Below are 18103 nucleotides of genomic sequence, written 5' to 3' on the forward strand. Positions count from 1 at the left end.
AATGACATCTATGACCAGAGACTGAGAACTGGCATCCAAGATCTTTACAATGAGGGTCTGACCCTCTAGACCCCAAACCGAACCTAACCTGTTTGGTGCCCGCCCTCTCTGGGGGCTCTTGTAGAGCAGGGGTGACCCCCTTCGTTAGGCACTGGGGCTTGAAGGTGGGGCGCCCTCCTGTGGCCTCCGGTCCCCTCCGAGCCTGCCCCATTCTTTTGCTCTCCTCCACGCTGGGAAGAATTTCCTGGTTGGCCCACATCCTCATCAGCTATACTTTCCAGGGCCTTCCTCCCCACCACTCTACTGAAATGGCCGTTGGGTCTAATCAGGGTCACTAACGAGTGGCACATCGTCAAACCCCAGGGTGGATTCTCTGGGCATTGGGCACCTGGCCCTCGGTCCTCCTCTGGCCACCACTCCGGCCTGCTTTTTCTCCCCCATCACTGGGGTTCCTTTTCAGCATCTCTGCTGGCTCTCCCAGCTCTAAAGGTGAAGCGCCCCAGGGCCCATCACTGGGGCCCGTCGACACCTCTCGCTGCATGAACTCATCTTGCCCTGGCTTTCAGTACCGTCTATACGCCTGCGGCTCCCAAATTCGTTTGACCTGTGCCCTGAACCCCAAACTTCCTCCAACCACCTACTGAGCAGCCCCTCAACATCAGTACGTTCAAGCAAAACATTTTATTGCCCCCTCCTCCTCTCCCCATCTCCCCACCGCCATTAATGGCCCATATCTTCTTGGTTGCTCAACCCCTGAACCTAGGATCCTCCCTCAGTTCTGTCTTCCCTTCACACCCCACACCCAATCCATGAGCAAGTCCCGGCAGCATTAGCCCCCAAACAGAGGCCAGGTCCAGCCACTTCTCACCACCTCCAGCTGAAATGCTAACCCCAGCACCGTCGTCTCTCACCTGGATGAGTGCAACGATGCCTAACTCGTCTTCCTGCTCCCTGCTCCTCGCCTATGTTTCCTGCTCCACCCGCTGCCTGGGTACTTCTCACTGGGTAAATCCGATCACGGCAGCACTGACAAAAAACCCTCTAAAACTTTCCACCACACTTAGAGCAAACCCTGGGCTCCTGGGCCACACCCAGTGTTTATTCTGTGTTTCTTATTTTCTGATTGAACCCTTGTTTAATTTGGAGCTGTGTAGTACCCAGCTAAGTGTCTGTGTTTTTCAACCTCCTTTACGTCTAGGCCAAGGAGATGGCTCAGCTAAGAGGATGCAAGGCTTTGCTCTTCCACTTTCCTCTTTCACACTGCTTGAAATAGAGATGTGATGGATGGTGCTCCAGCAGCCGTATTGTGGGTGTGAGGTAACCTTCATGGAAAACTTATGGAAACTTCATGATAAGAGAGATGGAAGGAGCATGAGTTCTTAATGACCGTGGAGCCTTCATATTCCTGGTTTGGAACTCCTAATTCTGAGCTTTTCCTAGGTGAGTTATATCTTGTGTTAGCCAGGGAGGTAAAATCTAATATTAAGGAGTAAACTTGCAAAGCTCGATGTGATCTGACCCCTCTTCGTACTTCCTTCAAATCTTCTCCTCTTGCTTGGCCATGTTCCAATCACACTAGCTTTCTTCCTGTTCCTTGAAGATTCTAAGCTTAGTCTCACGTTGGAGCCCCTCCCCCAGATCTCTGTGCCAGCCTCTTTCTTATCTTTTGCTCACTCCTCAGAGAGGCTTTTCCTGACTTACGTAGCCACCTTTGTTAAAGTCTGCTTCCCATTAACCTCTTTTATTAAAATTCATGACACATGTCACTCTTTGAAATTATTTACTTTTAAAAAACATATTTAGTTGTCTGTTACTCCCTTAGTTAAGTTCTAGGAGGACAGAGATTTTTACTCTTGTTCACTGTGGGTTTTTTTTTAAGTTTATTTATTTATTTTGAGAGAGAGAGAGCACACAGTGCAAGCTAGGGAGGGGCAGAGAGAGAGGGGGGAGAGAGAGAGAACCCCAAGCAGGCTCTACACTGTCAGTGCAGAGCCCGATGCGGGGCTCGAACCCACGAACGCTGAGATCACGACCTAATAGCTGAAACCGAGAGTCTGACGCTTAACCGACTGAGCCGCCCAGGCGCCCCTCTTGCTCACTGCTATGTCTGCTGGCCATGGCATATGAAAGGTGCTTAATAAATATTTGTTAAATGCATCAGTGGACTACAATGGCTTTTCAGAATTTTTGAAAGAAATTCATCGTGGTTGTCGCCATACGTCGCAGAAGCCTTCCCTATATATTTCAGCACAACAGTTCAGCAAACGCCTGTGGCTCACCCATGATGGCTGGGAACTTAGAGACAGCCGCTGAAACATGAAGACAGCATAGCGCCTTGTCCTCCAGACGCTCCGAGTCTAGCGGGCAGGACAGATAATTCAGCTCCTGTGATGGCAAAGCGGGACCCTGTACAAAGCTGCGAGGAGGGTACCAAGGACAGCGTGGCTGTCCAGTTTCAAAGGGGACAGATTCTCTGGTTTTAAGGGAGACGGGAGCTGACTAAGAGAGGCTTCCTGGAGGCAGAGGTGTTTGAGCCCAGTGTGGATAGAGTGTTTCCTGGCAGACAAGGCTGTGCAGGCTGGGCTAATCACATAAGATAAGAAGGGGTGAGGCATGCAGTGTGACCAACTATCCTGGTTTGTCTGGGACCATCCCAGTTTTACCATGGAAAGTCCCACGTCCCGGGAAACACCTTTGCCCCAGGAAAGCCAGGACGACTGGTTATCCCAGAGAGACACAGGGCCGGTCAGGGTCCCTGGAAGTAGCTCCCAGGGGCCGGAGGAGAGAGAGAGGGGGAGCGAGCGAGTGAACGGGGCCGGGGAAGGGGCGTTCTTCGTGGGAGAGGCGGCAGGAGCTGGATGAGGGGCCCCGGGGGCTCCACGAGGAAACCGAACTTTGCCGTGGCAGCAGAAAGTCCTGGGAAAAGACGTGCAGTCGTAGAAAAGAGTTAACGCTTTTCTGGTTGAAGAATGGTTCCTCGCACGGGAACACACAAGGGGCTAATGTTCCGGGTGGCGGGCTTGGCGGCCGCCACGTCTCGTACCCCCCGGCGGACCGGGGATGGGCTCCGGCCTGCGGCAGCGGCCCACACGCTGCCCCCCCCTCCCCAGGGCAGATGCTCGGGGGCCGTTGTGGGAGTCACCCCGCTTCTCAGCTGCTCCTCTGGAACTCGCGCTGGAGGACCGGGCTGCCTCCCTCCTCCTGGCCAGTCTCATCCTGCAGACCACACTTTCTCTGTGCTTCCAGGGAAAGTCATTCCAGGGGAATTGGGGGAATGTTTTCCTTTCGGTGGTTGTGGTGATGTGGGGGAAGCAAGTGTGCCCCGGCAAGTAGCCATCTAGTCCGATGGGTCCACTGAGGACCCGTCCTAAGGTCTGACACGCCCAAGGGGACGCATGGCCCCAGCACCAGATGACTGCCCTTCTCCCTTCTCCCTCCTCCTTCTCATCCTCACCCAGCCACAAACTCCTATGAATTCTGCCCTCTAAGCCTCTCTTGAAGTCAGCAGTAAAATTTTATAGGGCAGAAAACATCCTTAATATTGTTTCGCTTGCCGTTCCTTTTATTGGCAAAGGCATCCTGAGACTGGTGCCTACATACCACACACACACACACACACACACAGACCCATACCATGGGCAGGACTCCAGTTTGGGTCCCCATTTCCATCTCTCAGTCTAAGATGCCCCAGGCAATCCTTTCCCCCCTGGAGGACTCCCCCCTACAGATCTCTGCCTGGGGTCTGCTCACCTCTGCTTCTGGGTGTCAGCCAGCCCTGCCACCCACTTTGCAAGGCTGCCCCACTGTAGAGACCCCCCCCCTTTACTTCTGGCCTCAAAGCTCTGTGCCCCACTGGCCTGGACCAGGTGGGAAGATGGTACCCTTTTGTGTGCACATGCTTCCCTTCCCCTGAGCAGTGTGCTCGTTCAGAGACCACCCACCCCTGGCCACATCTGCCAAGAGCAGAGCCTTCTCCAGGCCTCCTTTGGGTCACTCTGCCACACTGGGTATATTTGGTCACCTCTGCTCCCATAGCCCCACCCCCACCCCCCCAGGTGACACCACCCTGTCCCGGCTTTTCTTCCGTCTCCCAGACCCCTCCTTTTCCGCTTCCTTTCTTCTTTCTCCTCCTGCTCCCTACCTGGGGGTCACCCCATCTTAGCAGTGAGTCTCCTGGGTCGGTTCACTTTAAGTTTGGCTGCAGAGGAAGAAATCCCTCAAATAATGGTGGCTTAAATTCCCAGGGTTTTCTTCTCCTGAGGCAGCACAGAGCTGGCGTGGCTGGTGTGGCCCCAGGAAGTCACCATGACCCTGCTCTGGTCCCTCTGTTCCGCCATCCTTAATTTGCAAGGAGTCTGTTGTCTGACCCTGACCGGCTCTGCCCTGCCTCCTCCAGGGTCACTCCAACCCTCAACACCAGCTCCAGTGAATTCTCCAAGTTCCCCTCTTCCCTCCTCCCTCTGCAAATCCCACAGTGGCGGGCCTCTCCTGACATACCGCCTTCTGTATGGCCCAGGGGCCTGCCCCTCCCTGTCCCTGGAGCCTAGTCCTGTCATTGCCTGGTGCCGTGCCCCGCTCCTCCTAGGTCCTCTGAACAAATGCACTGCACAGAGAATGAAAGAACACGTTTTGAACAATAGATGGAGGCATCAGGAAGGGTTGGAGATGATGCTGAGGGGCCCTGAACCCAGAATACACCCTTGAGGCTGGAGAGGGTCAGTTATCGCCCCTATGCGCAAGATAAGTGAGTGTGCAAGAGTGTGTCCATATTTAACTAACAGAAGATTCTTGGTTGGCTGAGCTCAGGTAGATAACGGTTTGACCACATTATTTACAGGTACAAACGGTGTCATAAAGGGATTTTATACTAATGCATATTCTTAGCTTCTTTTGATGAGTGATAGTGAATGTCAGTTGATGAGTATTTTAGTATCTGTGTCCCTGATGAAAGCCAAGGCACTGGCAGCTTCTTCTTTTTATTTTTAATTAAGTTCCTTGCTCTGTGCTGTTATTTCTGAATCAGTAGGAAGTTGTGGGGGTATGAGAAGTGTTAGGTGCTCTCAGAGAGATGAAGGTCAAATGAAAACTTAACATTTGTATTTCTTCATCCTAAAGATGCTTGTTCCTTTATCATTCATCTATCTATCTATCTATCTATGTATCATCTATCAATCACATGGCTATATCATCTTTGTATCTTTCTTTTCCTTTTGCCCTTTTTGGAAATGTGGAGAAGGGCAAATCCCCTCAAATCCCTGGCTTAAGACCAGCTTGCATGAAAAAACTAGGCAGACAGACTCCGCTGGCAGGGGGGCGCCCCCCACCCCCCCGGCTACTGCTGCCCGTCAGCCTGAGCTCTGCTCACGGTTCTACTGGCACCACCAATGTGGACCAACTCTGGGCATCTTTTACCAACTTGGAGAATGACTGCAGAGTATGTACTTGCCCTTCAATAGGCCGGAACTAAAACACTTTACCCCTTTCACAGTGAGGTGTCCTCATTAGATGTAAATACGTTTCCCCATCAACAAAACTCTGATCACTCCCTTTTCATTCTTTTTGTTTTTCCTCCAGCATTTCAATCCATAATCTAACCTACGGGAAAGGAAAGGCAGGGAAGGAGCTGAATGTGCTTGAGCTCAGGGAGATGGGTGAGAGAGCCCTCCTTTCTCGGATTAGCACCTGACTCCCAGGGGCCTGGGGCCAGGGTTGGGGGAGGATAAGGGGAGGGTGAGAAGCACCGAAGGCAAGACTGGGGAGACCAGCACAATCGAGCATGCCCACCCACTGCCCAGGCTCCAAGGCTGCTCAGTGCTGGACTGGGGGGAAAGGGCTCAAAGTTTGGAGCACTTGAAATTAACACGGCTTTAGGAGCCAGCAATAGGCCTGGGCTGGGCGGGGGAGTAAGCTGGTAATGGCCCTGTTTTCGTTTCTTCTATAGCCACGGTGGCTCTCCCTGCAGAATTCCCTTCCATGGCACATGTCACTGTGAGAATTCAGAGTCTTATGTTACAAAGGGGCGGGGGGTGGATCTTGCGAGAAGCAGAACATCATGGCGGCTCTCTTTCCCAGCTACTTCACTGTGGGAGCGCACTGGGGGGTGTACTGACTATTGGGAATAGAGGTCTTCAGCTTTCATATATATATATGAATTAACCAGTTCATTGGTTTTGTTTAAAAGCAGAAAGGAGGTCTTGTTTATAGCCACATACAGAGCAATTTCCTCGTTTCTTTTCTGTGTTGATCCTGTCACACATGAGAACCCAAGATGTGCTATCTTGGGTCAGTTGTGCGTGCCTTTTTTGCTGGTGGCTCATTGGCTAGGCAGATCACTTGTCATTGTCCAAGGCATGGATTCAGCTCTGAAGTTCAAGAACGGCTAAGGGTGGCGGTGGGGGGGGGGGGGTGCTATTTAAGGAGAGTTTGATGCTTGGACTCAAGTGTTCCCAAAGTGGACGCGGTTGGGTTTGGGGACCCAAAGCCAAGAAACCTTTGAAATGCTCCATTTTTCCTTTGTTAGTTGCAGAATAACCAGCTCATTAGGTTCTCGCCACACGCGGGCACACAGGAGCTGTATCCAGGCCCATTCGTGCAGAAATGGGAGTAAGGAAGCATCCCCAGCAATTTCTGTTCAGCCCAGCTCTGGTCTCTTGGCAGAAGGCGTCCAAGCCTTCCCCTTTCTTCCTTTTGGTCCTCACTGCTACCACCTCTCGTCTCATCTCCTCCCCGGTGGGCTGGCTCTCTCTTCTGGTACGATGCCACCTATGTCCTCCTAAAACACTCTTCCAAGGGGTCACATCCTCTCCTGGCTTATCACCCCTTTCCGGGCTGACAAGGCCTGCCTGTCCCCGTATTCTCATCACAGAAGCTCCTCTCCCAGATGACCTTTCCTCTCTTGTGTCCCCCTGGAAAATGCCTCCTCATGTCTCAAAGCTCAGTTCAAATCCTGCTTCCTCGGAGACTTGCGGCAGATGTAGGCTGTTCCTTCTTGCCCCCATTGCACTGCATTATCCCAGTTAGCTCCCAGTTGGTTTGTGTACGGGCCTCCCCAATAGACTGGAACTGGATAACCAGGGTAATAAGGTTGGGCTTAAGCTTTGCTATTTTTTTCTAGAAAAAATAGCGCCTGTATGTTTCTAGAAAGTATACCAACTTGGACGGCCATCCCGACGAAGCCTGCTGTTGAAGTATTTCCTGAGTGTTCAAAACATGCTAAATCTTATTCCAGAACAGCCCCCAGCACCTTGCTGGGTGAAGTGGAGGAGGGTCCCCCGGGGCCTTCAGCTAGCTCCTTCCCGACACCTTGGTCTTACGGAGAATGGGTCTGGGAACAATGCTTGGTAGGACTGTTGCTAACAAACGACAGATTTCAGGGGATGGGCTGCTGGGGGAGTCAGTTCGAAGGGAACAACTTGGGGGGGGAGTCCCGCAAGATGGTTTTGCACCACACTGGCATGGGGGCACGTGAAGGTGGGTCAGCATGCTTCTGCCTACTGAGAAGCAGGAGGGAGCACATATGTGGCGGCCTGTTGCACGTGCAAGCCACCTGGAACTTGGGAGTGTGCACGCGAACCCCAGGCCCGTCGGCCAGGCCACCTTCCGGCACATCAGCTCCTTCATCAGTTACACGGGATGAACCGACTGTAGTTTATAAGCATTCCCAGAGCCGGGCTGGGCTGAGAGCCGGGCAGATACAGATGAAGGGTCCCAGCCCTGGAGCTCATGTGTTTCAGAGATGACAAACATCCCTTCCCTGGCCACGGCAGAACTTAAGGATGTGGAAAGCTGGTGGGGTCCTCCAGAGGCGAGCACCATTCTGCTGCCCTGGTGACAAATATAGGGCTGTCTCATCAAGTTACCTTTCCCCACTCTCACTCTCTCATCAGGGACTTGCCTCTGTGACCTCTAAGGCATGAAGTGGCATCGGGGGCGTTCTGAGGGGACTCCATACTGGTGTCTGAGCTTTTACAAAGGTCAGCTTGGCTCCTTGTCCCTCGGGGGCCCTGGCCCCATGGCTGTGTCCTATTTCGCACCCGGTTCCAGCCTGGCTCCTGTTCTGTGTCTTGAGCTGGCAGGTAGAAGTGACATCTCGTCTGGGTCTCACACGTTGCTCCTTCCATTCGGACCCCGAGCCGTTGCGGAGAAGTGTGATGTGGGAGAGCAATGTCTGGCAAGATTGGCTCTCCATCCAGGGGTGGGAAAGTGAACACCAGGTCCCGGAGCCCAACGGTGCCCACGGCCTTTTCTTCAGCCCGAGTCCCGAGTGCCACTGACGTGAAGACCTTCTCTCCATCCCCACGCTGCAGGGGCCATGTGGTCAGGAACCGCATCTGGGTTCTCTTCTGGCAAATGAGTTCTAAGGGTCGTTCATGGTTTGCTTTGTCACTTGTGGACGTTTTCATTATCCCCAAATTGACACTTACCTCTCAGTTACGTGAGAGCGTGGGCTCTGCGCCTCCTGGAGGAAGCCTTCTCGTGTTCTGCGTGCCATATCCATGATGCCGCCATGTTTCCTGCCTGCCTTCCTCATCGGGCTTGCGTTCCTTGATGGCAGCAGGGAGCCAGCATTCTGTGGAGGTGGCCTGGTCCTGCAGCCTACGTGGAGGGCACTGGCTACAGCACTGATGTGCGTTACTGTATTCAACACTGACAGGTGCGGTCACATCCCTGGCTGAGGACACCAGCCCAAGGAGAACAGAGCCCCGTGCTAAGAGAGGTTTTGAAGCAACAGGAACAGGTCCTGGCCCCTCGGTAGGAGATGGGAGGCTCCCCGCTCCCCAAGCACAAGGTGATCTGGAAGAACTCAATTTACACCCTTGGCTCCTGTGGGCTGGGGGATCAGCAGAGGGCGGGATAATCCCAGCTTCTCGAGCAGATGGTTTCTGACTACCGCTTGACCCAGTTCCCTCCCAGCCGACTGGCAGTGGGGCTGACAGCTCTCCACCAGGGGAGCAAAACGTGGACCCTCCTCTCAACCTTCTCTTCCCTCCTCTTACCAGCAAGGTTGAGGTGGCTTTTGACTCTCCCCGGAGCCAGGTCAATGGGCAGGATGTTGCATCTTCCCAAAGGCTCCCTCCAAGCCTTGTCTGGCCCGGGTGGGGCTCAGAGAGAGAACGGTTGTAGCCAAACAGGCAAGGACCGCTTCTGCGAGGGCTCTTGCTGGGGAGTGTCTGTGTGTGTGTGTGTGTGTGTGTGTGTGCGTGCGAGTGCGCGCATGCTCAATTCTTCACTGGCTTCATGACTTTTCTCATCATTCATTCGTTTGATCAACCAAGCATTAGTTGAATAAGCTACCCCTTATCTGGCATTAGACAGGGCCCATGAGACCCTTGCCCTCCAGGAGTCTGGGGCCCCACAGAGGAGACAGACAGACAAGAGTATAACAACAGCCAGGCAGCGGGCCAGGGGGCCTAATATGGCAAATAACTATTCAGGGCACAAGAGGGCCATGGCGGGCTTCACCAAGGAGGAGGGATCAGGCTGGGTCTGAAGAACGGAGGAGTTTGCTAAGTGGCTAGCGGCTGTGGTGATGGAAAGACCCAGAGGACCAGAGCACGTGTACCTGGGGGAAGATCCAAGCAAAGCCATGGAGGTGGGTCTCTCCTGGCTTAGGGCTACAGCTCAGGAAGCAGAAGTCCCTCCTTCCTGCCCAGAGATCACAGGCTCAGAGGGTCCAGGATAGGGCAGGTGGTACAAGCAGAAGCCATAGAGGGCTGCATATTTGGGAACAGCAGGGAACTGGGCTCTGGAGAAAGCCCTAAGGAGGCAGAAGGGCTGCCATTGTGGGGACCCTCCTGGCCCCCCCTTCCCCCCCCCCAACTTCCTCTTGATAAACCCCTATCAGCCTCAATGGTCCCCCGTTGGAGACGCCAGGCACCTTCAGGGCGGTTCCTCAGATTGGGAGGGAGGGGGCGCTCGGCCTCCAGCTTCTGGGTCTCCGCGGGGCTGCAGCCCGGGCTGAGCTCCACAGAGGCACGGGCAGGGGCAGGCCCAAAGCAGGCAGAAGGGGAGCTTGGGGGTGGGGGGTGGGGAATGCTGAGCTGGAGAACCCGCTCCAACTTTAGTTCCCCAATATCCTAGGAGAGCCAGAATGACTTCCCATCCTGATTCCCCCTCACAGTCCTGCCGGTTGCAGGGCACGGCCACAGCGGGTGGGGGGTCTGGGTGAGCGAGGGGTGAGGGCAGGGTGGAGTTCCTTGGCCCCGGGCGCTGCGCCCTGTCGGCCTTGTTGTGCTACTCCACACCCAGGTGGGGGCGTCAGGAGAGACAGAAGGAACGACTGCACTCGGGGTTCTGGATGGGTTGGGTGTTCGGTGTTCATTGACAGGGTGGCTTGTCTGGCTGCCCAAAAAACGATGCTTTAGAATCACAGTTCATAGGGTTCTGTGAGGAGCTTCACCAAGTTGCGTTGTTTGAGGCTCCCACGGTGTGACATGTGTCATTGTCCTCTCCCATTACAGATGAGGAGATGGGAAGCAGAGAGGGGGAAGACTACCCAAGGTCACTCCTACTAAGCTGCCAGTGGCTGAGTCTCCACTGGAACCCGGGTTTGTCTGAGACCCAGACCAACCACTTGGGGCGGGGGGATAGTGGTGCTGGAGACCTCGTCCTGGGGCTCGGAGCCGCCCTGACGCGAGGCTGGTTCCCCGCACAGACGAGGATTTCCCTGGGGCTTGGAGCCGGCAGAGGCAGCGGCTGGCCAGGCCTCCAGCGGCCGCCGCCTCCTTTACTCCTCCAGCCCGCGGGGCCCACGCCTCGCCCAGTGCGCCGGCGGCCCGAGGCGCTCGGCTAGGGCACTGCAGCCCGGGAGCGACATCCACCCGCGGAGCCAGCCCGGGGCCGCAACCGCCGCCCCCGCCTCGCCAAGCTCGAGAAGGTGCACCCCGGGAGGGCCGGGGGCGGCCGGCCGCCGCGGCGAGAGTTGTTTCTCTCGGTCGCAGAACGAGGGCAGGGCCTGCGCGACCGCGGGGAGGGGGGCAAGCACCGGGATCCCGGGCCGGGAGCCCGTCGGTGTCGCCCGCCGCCCAGTTGGGCGAGGGTCCGGGGCGCCCACGTGGTGGGAAAGTTTCGAGACTGCGAAAGTGGCCGGGCATTGCGGGGGTGGGGGGAGGGGAGCGGGCCGGCTCGCCCCTCCTTCCCGCGAAGGCAGAAAGGAAAAAAGCGGGGGGAAGCGGGGGTGGGCGTGGGGAGCGGGCGGCAGCGACCTGAACAGATTCCGCCCCCCCCCTCCGGGGGAAAGCCGGAACGGGGAGGCACGGACAGCCTCCTCCCGCATGGCCAGGACGAGACTCGCTCACCACCACCCCCCCCTTTTTTTTTATGCCAACGTCTATCTCAACGCGCGCGCACTTACGGAGATTGTGCGGCTTTTTTTCCCCCTTGGGAGAAAAAACGAGGAGAGTAAAAGAAGAGAGGGCAAAGAGAAGAACTCCTCGGCAGGCTCTGCACCGTGTCGCGGCCGGGCACGGGGACGCGGCCGCCACCCGCCCGCTCTCTCCCGGCCCTGCGGCGTGTGCCAGTGGGAGAGCGAGCTAGGGCACCCGCACCCGGGGACACTGCGAGACTTTTAGGCGCTCGAACCAACCTCGCCGCCGCCGCCGCAGGCAGGAGAGACAGGGGCGAGAAGGGCCCTGCCTCCGCCTCGCCTTCCTCGCACGGCGCCCCGCGCCTGGCCGGCCCGCGCAGGCAGGCGGAGGGAGGGAGGCAGCGAGAAGGCGGGCGGAGCGGAGGCCCCGGCGGAGCGCGCAGCGGCCGGCCCGCCCGCCGGTGGATGCGGCGCCCCGGGAGCCTAGAGACAACTTTGCCGTGTGACGCGCCGGGAGGACTGCAGGGCCCGCGGCCGGGGGCTCCGCGCCGCCTCTGAGCGGGGCCGCGCGGCCAGCGCTCCCCGGCGCTCCCGCCACTGCGCTCGCCCCGTTCCGCCGCCCACCCGCCGGCCCGCGGCGAAGACTACCGGCCCGTCGCCGGCAGCCGCGGCCCTTCCTCGGCGCTCAGGTGCGAGCGCGGGGCCCCGCCGCAGCGCCCGCCGCAGCGCCGCGCCAAGCCGCGCCCGGCTCCGCTCCGGGGACTCGGGCGCCTTCGCTTCCGTCTCGGCCAAGTTGCGTCGACCAGCCCTTTCGCCACCTTCCCCGCGCGGCGGCCAAGGCGCCGCCGCCGCCGCTTTCGCTTCACCGGAGCTGGGGGCTGCGGGGCCCCGACGCGGAGAGGATGGGGGGAAGGCTGCAGATGCCGAGGCGCCCTGAGACGCCCGCGCGGCAGTGACCCTCCGACCCCCTCCTCGCCTGCGCGCCTCTCCGGCCCCCGCGGCCCTCAGCGCCCCTTCCCCGTCGCGCGGGAACCCCCGCGGCCCGGCCGGCCCCCTCCCCCTGCTAGCCGGCGGCGGCCCTCCCGGCGGGCGGGCGGAGGCCCGGGCGGGCGCGGGCGGGGGCGGGGCGGGGCGGCGCGCCGGGAGCCCGGAGCCCGGCCCTGCGCTCGGCTCGGCTCGCCTCGCGGCGGGCGCCCTCGTCGCCAGCGGCGCACCATGGACGGGCTGCCCGGTCGGGCGCTGGGGGCCGCCTGCCTCTTGCTGCTGGCGGCCGGCTGGTTGGGGCCCGAGGCCTGGGGCTCGCCCACGCCCCCGCCTTCGCCCGCCGCGCCGCCGCCGCCCCCGCCGCCCGGAGCCCCCGGCGGCTCGCAGGACACCTGCACGTCGTGCGGCGGCTTCCGGCGGCCAGAGGAGCTGGGCCGGGTGGACGGCGACTTCCTGGAGGCGGTGAAGCGACACATCTTGAGCCGCCTGCAGATGCGGGGCCGACCCAACATCACGCACGCCGTGCCCAAGGCCGCCATGGTCACGGCCCTGCGCAAGCTGCACGCGGGCAAGGTGCGCGAAGACGGCCGCGTGGAGATCCCGCACCTCGACGGCCACGCCAGCCCGGGCGCCGACGGCCAGGAGCGCGTCTCTGAGATCATCAGCTTCGCCGAGACAGGTGGGTCGGTCCCCCGGGCGGCCAGCTGCGGCCCTCATTCCCCACCCTCTTCCACTCCCTTCTCCTTGCCCGTTCTGGCCGCCGCAGCCAGTGCACCTTGGGGGAAACGCTGACTCCCGGCCCTGCCGTTCGCCCCTGGCCCTGTGCACCCCGTCCTGGTTGCCGTCCTCTTCCCTCAGGCAGCGTACCCCTGCTCCTCCGTCCCCGCCACTGAGCGCCTCGCCCTCCACCACTGCTCTGAAATCGGGCCCCAGCGCCTCTGGGCGCGCATCCCCCTCCCGGCAGATGCGTGCGGCCCTGGCTCCGCGGGCACTTGCTTGGTGATTGCTTAATGTTTTTGTTTCCCACGATCGGAGTGTAGGCTTAGCAGTGTGGTTGGAGATGTGTGTGCTTGTTGATATCCGTGGGCCGGAGAAGTAAGTGTGTGTGTGTGTGTGTGTGTGTGTGTGTGTGTGTGTGTCTGTGTGTGTGTGCCTGTGCCTGCGTGAGAGGCCCCGGGGCCGCTTCCATCGCCGGGCAGCGTGGGCTTGCCAGGATTGCTGAAGCCTCACTGGGGAGAGCTAGGCAACCTCTCTTCCGATTGTGTGGGCACCGGAATCGGGCGGAAGGCAGGCTTCTCAACAGGTCCCATCATTTACGCAGAGAAAGACGCGGCTCGGGGGCAGCCCCGTGCCTCTAGGCTTGCCTGGCAGCGGCAGCAGCCCCCTCACTTTAGAGCCGCAGAGTTCGTAGTTAACAAAGGGTAGGAGTCCTTTTGGGAATTTTCTTCCGGCCCTGGATTGCAAATTTCTACCACTGTCTAAATATAATAATAGAGAAAATCTTTCGGAACTTTAAAAGAAGAAGGAAAATGTGCCCGCGCGGAAATGCTGCAAGTGCTTTCCACTCCGCTGTCCTTTTCAGGACTTGAATGAGCCAGGCTGGCTTTTGTGCCTGGAGCTCAGCCCCATTTGTGGCGAGGGGACTGCGGAGAAGGTCGCAGAGGGGGAAGCCCTGGTGCGGGCTGGGCTGGGGTGGGCAGGGAGCTTGTGGGAGGGGGGAGCGGTTGTGTCACCAGGCTGAAAATGCCCCCCACTCTTCCAGGCAGCAGGCAGACGGTGCTGGTGCCGCCTGGGGATGAAAAGGGATGAAAAGTTTTGCATGGCCGAGTGTGGAGAAAAGCAGAGACAATCGGGCTGGTTTGTGCTTAGAAAGAAATGCATTGCCGTTTTAGCTGTCCGACCGAGTCAGGGAAAGCTCGACATGCAATTAGAGAGCTTGGATTAAAAGGTGCTTTGGGGCCCAGAGTAGAAATGTGATTCTGGAAGGTCGAGGAGGCCTTTTGGTCCCGGTGGCACAAAATGACAGCGGGGGCTGGTATATTTCTGGTCCGTTTCACGGAGCCAGCTCTTTGACTTATAAATAACAGATTCAGGTCACAGGCAGCTCGTCCAAGACCAGCTTTTAAGGCTGCACTTTCCCCCATTTCAAAGTCAGATGTCAGTGTTATTAGAGGAGCCAGGCGAAGCCTGAGGAGGGGGCTGCAGGGCGGTGGTAGGAGGTTTGATAAAACCAGCTATGGCCACACAGTTGCCTTATTTGTTCTTCCTGCCAAAAAAAAAAAAAAAAAAAAAAAAAAAGAGAGAGAGAGAGAAAGAAAAAGAAAAAGAAAAAAGTACAAATTGTCAGAAGAGTCACTGAAAAATGTAGGATGAGCGTGTGTAGTTGTATCTCGGTTGGCATGGTTTCTCTTCTTGTTGAGCTGAATTATGGAGGAAACTTAACAAGCCAGTTCCCCTTTTCCTCGGAGATTTTGAACGCGCCATTAACGGGGAGCTGGTGTCTCACGAAAGGAGTGGACCTCAAGTTTCAAGGCTGAAGGTCCTGTCCCTTGGAACCCGTCAGAAATGAGGGCTTCGCTTTGCAGCCTGCAAAGCACAGGTTCCCGTGTCAGAAATCTGAGTAGAGCTCGCTTGTTTGCAGTGGAGGATCCACTGGGGGTTGGATCAGATCATGCTTAGGTAAACACTAGGAAGAGGCAGTAGGTGGCTCAGCTTGATTTTGCAATGCCCGGAGTTAACCAAAAAAAAAAAAAAAAAAAAAAAAATTCTCTACTGAAACAACCCACCCCAAAATCCTCGGTGCGATCCTGGTTTTGTTTTCCAGATTTCACAGATACCCATAACAACTTGTTAAGATCTTGGCCTCTTGACAAGTTCCTCTGTTGAGCTTTGAGGCCTGACAGCCTGTCTCCAGGGAGCCCTGGCCTGGGAGAGGTGAGGCAGGATTTTATAGGCCCGGACCCTCCAGCTCCAAGTCGGTCCGGGTTTCTCAATGGAAAATGATTTTTCCCTGCCTCTCCCAGGTTCCAGTGAGAGGCCCTGGCCCCAGAAACGGTATTTCTGGTCAATAACGTTTTCCAGCTGCGTGGCAAGTTCACATTCCAGCATCAGGCAGCAGTGTCTTTCCGCGTTGCCTCGTGTTCTCCTTGAATTAACTTGGCCTGCTCTCCCACTTCTCCGCAGATGGCCTTGCCTCCTCCCGGGTCCGCCTGTACTTCTTCATCTCCAACGAAGGCAACCAGAACCTGTTTGTGGTGCAGGCCAGCCTGTGGCTTTACCTGAAGCTCCTGCCCTACGTCCTGGAGAAGGGCAGTCGGAGGAAGGTGCGGGTCAAGGTGTACTTCCAGGAGCAGGGTCACGGCGACCGGTGGAACGTGGTGGAGAAGAAGGTGGACCTCAAGCGCAGCGGCTGGCACACCTTCCCGCTCACCGAGGCCATCCAGTCGTTGTTCGAGCGGGGCGAGCGCCGGCTCAACCTGGACGTGCAGTGTGACGGCTGCCAGGAGCTGGCCGTGGTGCCGGTGTTCGTGGACCCCGGTGAGGAGTCGCACCGGCCCTTTGTGGTGGTGCAGGCGCGGCTGGGTGACAGCAGGCACCGCATCCGCAAGCGGGGCCTGGAGTGCGATGGCCGGACCAACCTCTGTTGCAGGCAACAGTTCTTCATCGACTTCCGCCTCATCGGCTGGAACGACTGGATCATCGCGCCCACCGGCTACTACGGGAACTACTGTGAGGGCAGCTGCCCGGCCTACCTGGCAGGGGTCCCCGGCTCCGCCTCCTCCTTCCACACGGCCGTGGTGAACCAGTACCGCATGCGGGGCCTGAACCCCGGCACGGTGAACTCCTGCTGTATCCCCACCAAGCTGAGCACCATGTCCATGCTCTACTTCGACGACGAGTACAACATCGTCAAGCGGGACGTGCCCAACATGATTGTGGAGGAGTGTGGCTGCGCCTGACCGCGGCGGGGCTGCGGCGGCGGGGCGCGAGGGCAGTCCCAGAGGGTCTCCTGCCAGCCCCTGTGGGAACCGGGGGCCCAGCCGGCTGAGCGTGGTCCTTCCGGTCCTTCCGTTGGGCTGCCCGGGAGGTGCCGGGGCGAGGCCTGAAATATTTTTCTACTACTTCATCGAGCAATCAGTCAAAGCCAGAGCAAGAACCCTCAACTGACATGAAATACTTTCAGATGCACACGTAGACACGCACAGCCAGACGCATCCTGCCACCCACACAGCAGCCTCCAGGATACCAGCAAATGGATGCGGTGACAAATGGCAGCTTAGCTACAAATGCCTGTCAGTCGGAGAGAATGGGGTGAACAGCCACCGTTCCCACCAGCTGGCCCGGCCACTCTGAATCGCGCCTTCCGAGCACACATAAAAGCACAAAGACAGAGACGCAGAGAAAGAGAGAGAGAACGAGAGAGAGCGCACGGGAGCCACAGACAGGAAAAGCAGATGCGGGGGTGGGGAGCGTGCGGACAGGCGGGAGGGCTGCGTGGCCCCCTTTGCTTGTGTGCAAAGCCTGCCATACCTCAGCATCTCCTGGCTCAGACGTGTTGGCTTCCTTCCCTGCCTGGGATCCTTCATGCTGCAGGACCAGGGGGCCCTGTCTTTTCCCACCCTTGTGGAGAGAAAGAGGCCCAGAAAGGACACAACCTGCCAGAGACCGTGGAGCAGTGGCAATGACCGTTTGACTGTTGCTTGGGTCCCTGGCGTGACTTCTGTGTGTGTTTGTTTTGGGGTAGGGAGGGAGGGAGAGGAGGAGGGTCTTAATTTGATGCTTTAACTGATCACTAGCAGTTGACAGGTCATTCATTCCAGTTGTATAATTGAAAAGGGATTTTTTTTTTTTTTTAACCAGGTATGACCTTTTAAGTTAAAATCTGAATTGTTTTACACGGGAAGAAAACTAAAAGTTGCAATCTGTGCCCTTCACTGGGGATGTTCCTCTAGGACTTATTGGGGAGGGGTGGAAATGACCCCCGAGGCAGGGGAATGAGCCCCGAGGAGGAAATGGTGCAGTGGAGGCATTCTGGAAATGCTGGTGTTGGGGGGTGGGGGTGCCTCCTCCCCCAGCGGGGTTGTGGGAGGGGAGCAGTTTAGCCGGTCTTGGAGAGATGGGGAAGGCTTCCAGCTGCTTTACAGAAGTTGCCCGTGTGGGTCCCGGCCACCAGGGCCGGCCATGGACGTGGCCCCAGCCTGCTCGCCTGCCCGCCTGCCCCTCCTAGCACTTGCCGACTTGCCTGAACGCACACGATATAGCACTTGCCCATCTGCGTGTGTCCAGAAGTGGCCCTTGGCATATCACTGAACTCGCTCACCCCCAGATGTCCAAGTGCCACGTGAACTATGCAATTTAAAGGGTTGACCCACACTAGACGAAACTGGACTCGTACGACTCTTTTTATATTTTTTATACTTGAAATGAAATCCTTTGCTTCTTTTTTAAGCGAATGATTGCTTTTAATGTTTGCACTGATTTAGTTGCATGATTAGTCAGAAACTGCCATTTGAAAAAAGAAGTTATTTTTATAGCAGCAAAAAAAAATACAGTTAAATGTATTATACATAATTTTGGAACCAAAGAGGCCAACAGATCAGTTTTAATTTTTATTAGATGGTGAGGCCATCTTCTGTGAGGTAGACGTTCTGAACAATCCCGTGAGTGGCCTGCCAACGTTTCAGGGTATAAATGGATTTTGTTTATTCAGTTTGATGTGTCTTTTCTACCTTTACACACCCAGAAGGTACAGTAAAAATGACTATGGTAGAATGCAGGTGTGCGTCCTTAATTCCCCACCTTTATGTTTATTTA

General features: G+C 57.2%; 1 protein-coding gene across 1 annotated transcript; it reads left to right on the top strand.

Annotated features, from left to right (window-relative positions):
* The first annotated feature begins 12520 nt into the window (after positions 1 to 12520).
* On the top strand, positions 12521 to 17328 carry INHBB (inhibin subunit beta B). The gene is made up of 2 exons (XM_047084789.1): positions 12521 to 12968; positions 15473 to 17328. The coding sequence occupies exons 1-2, from the start codon at positions 12521 to 12523 to the stop codon at positions 16246 to 16248; spliced, it is 1224 nt and encodes a 407-aa protein (XP_046940745.1). The 3' UTR covers positions 16249 to 17328.
* The last annotated feature ends 775 nt before the right edge of the window (positions 17329 to 18103 follow it).

This window comes from Lynx rufus, unplaced genomic scaffold (genome assembly GCF_022079265.1).
Source record: "Lynx rufus isolate CCGP_SWC_20201006 ecotype Redwood Valley unplaced genomic scaffold, mLynRuf1.p SCAF_2, whole genome shotgun sequence".
In the NCBI taxonomy this organism is placed as follows: Eukaryota; Metazoa; Chordata; class Mammalia; order Carnivora; family Felidae; genus Lynx; species Lynx rufus.

What these genes read in the sequence shown, in the direction of transcription:
- INHBB (XM_047084789.1), top strand. Translation starts at nt 12,521, where the DNA reads ATGGACGGGCTGCCCGGTCGGGCGCTGGGGGCCGCCTGCCTCTTGCTG. An exon ending in CATCAGCTTCGCCGAGACAG is followed by an intron (nt 12,969 to 15,472) that starts GTGGGTCGGTCC and finishes ACTTCTCCGCAG; the next exon opens with ATGGCCTTGCCTCCTCCCGG.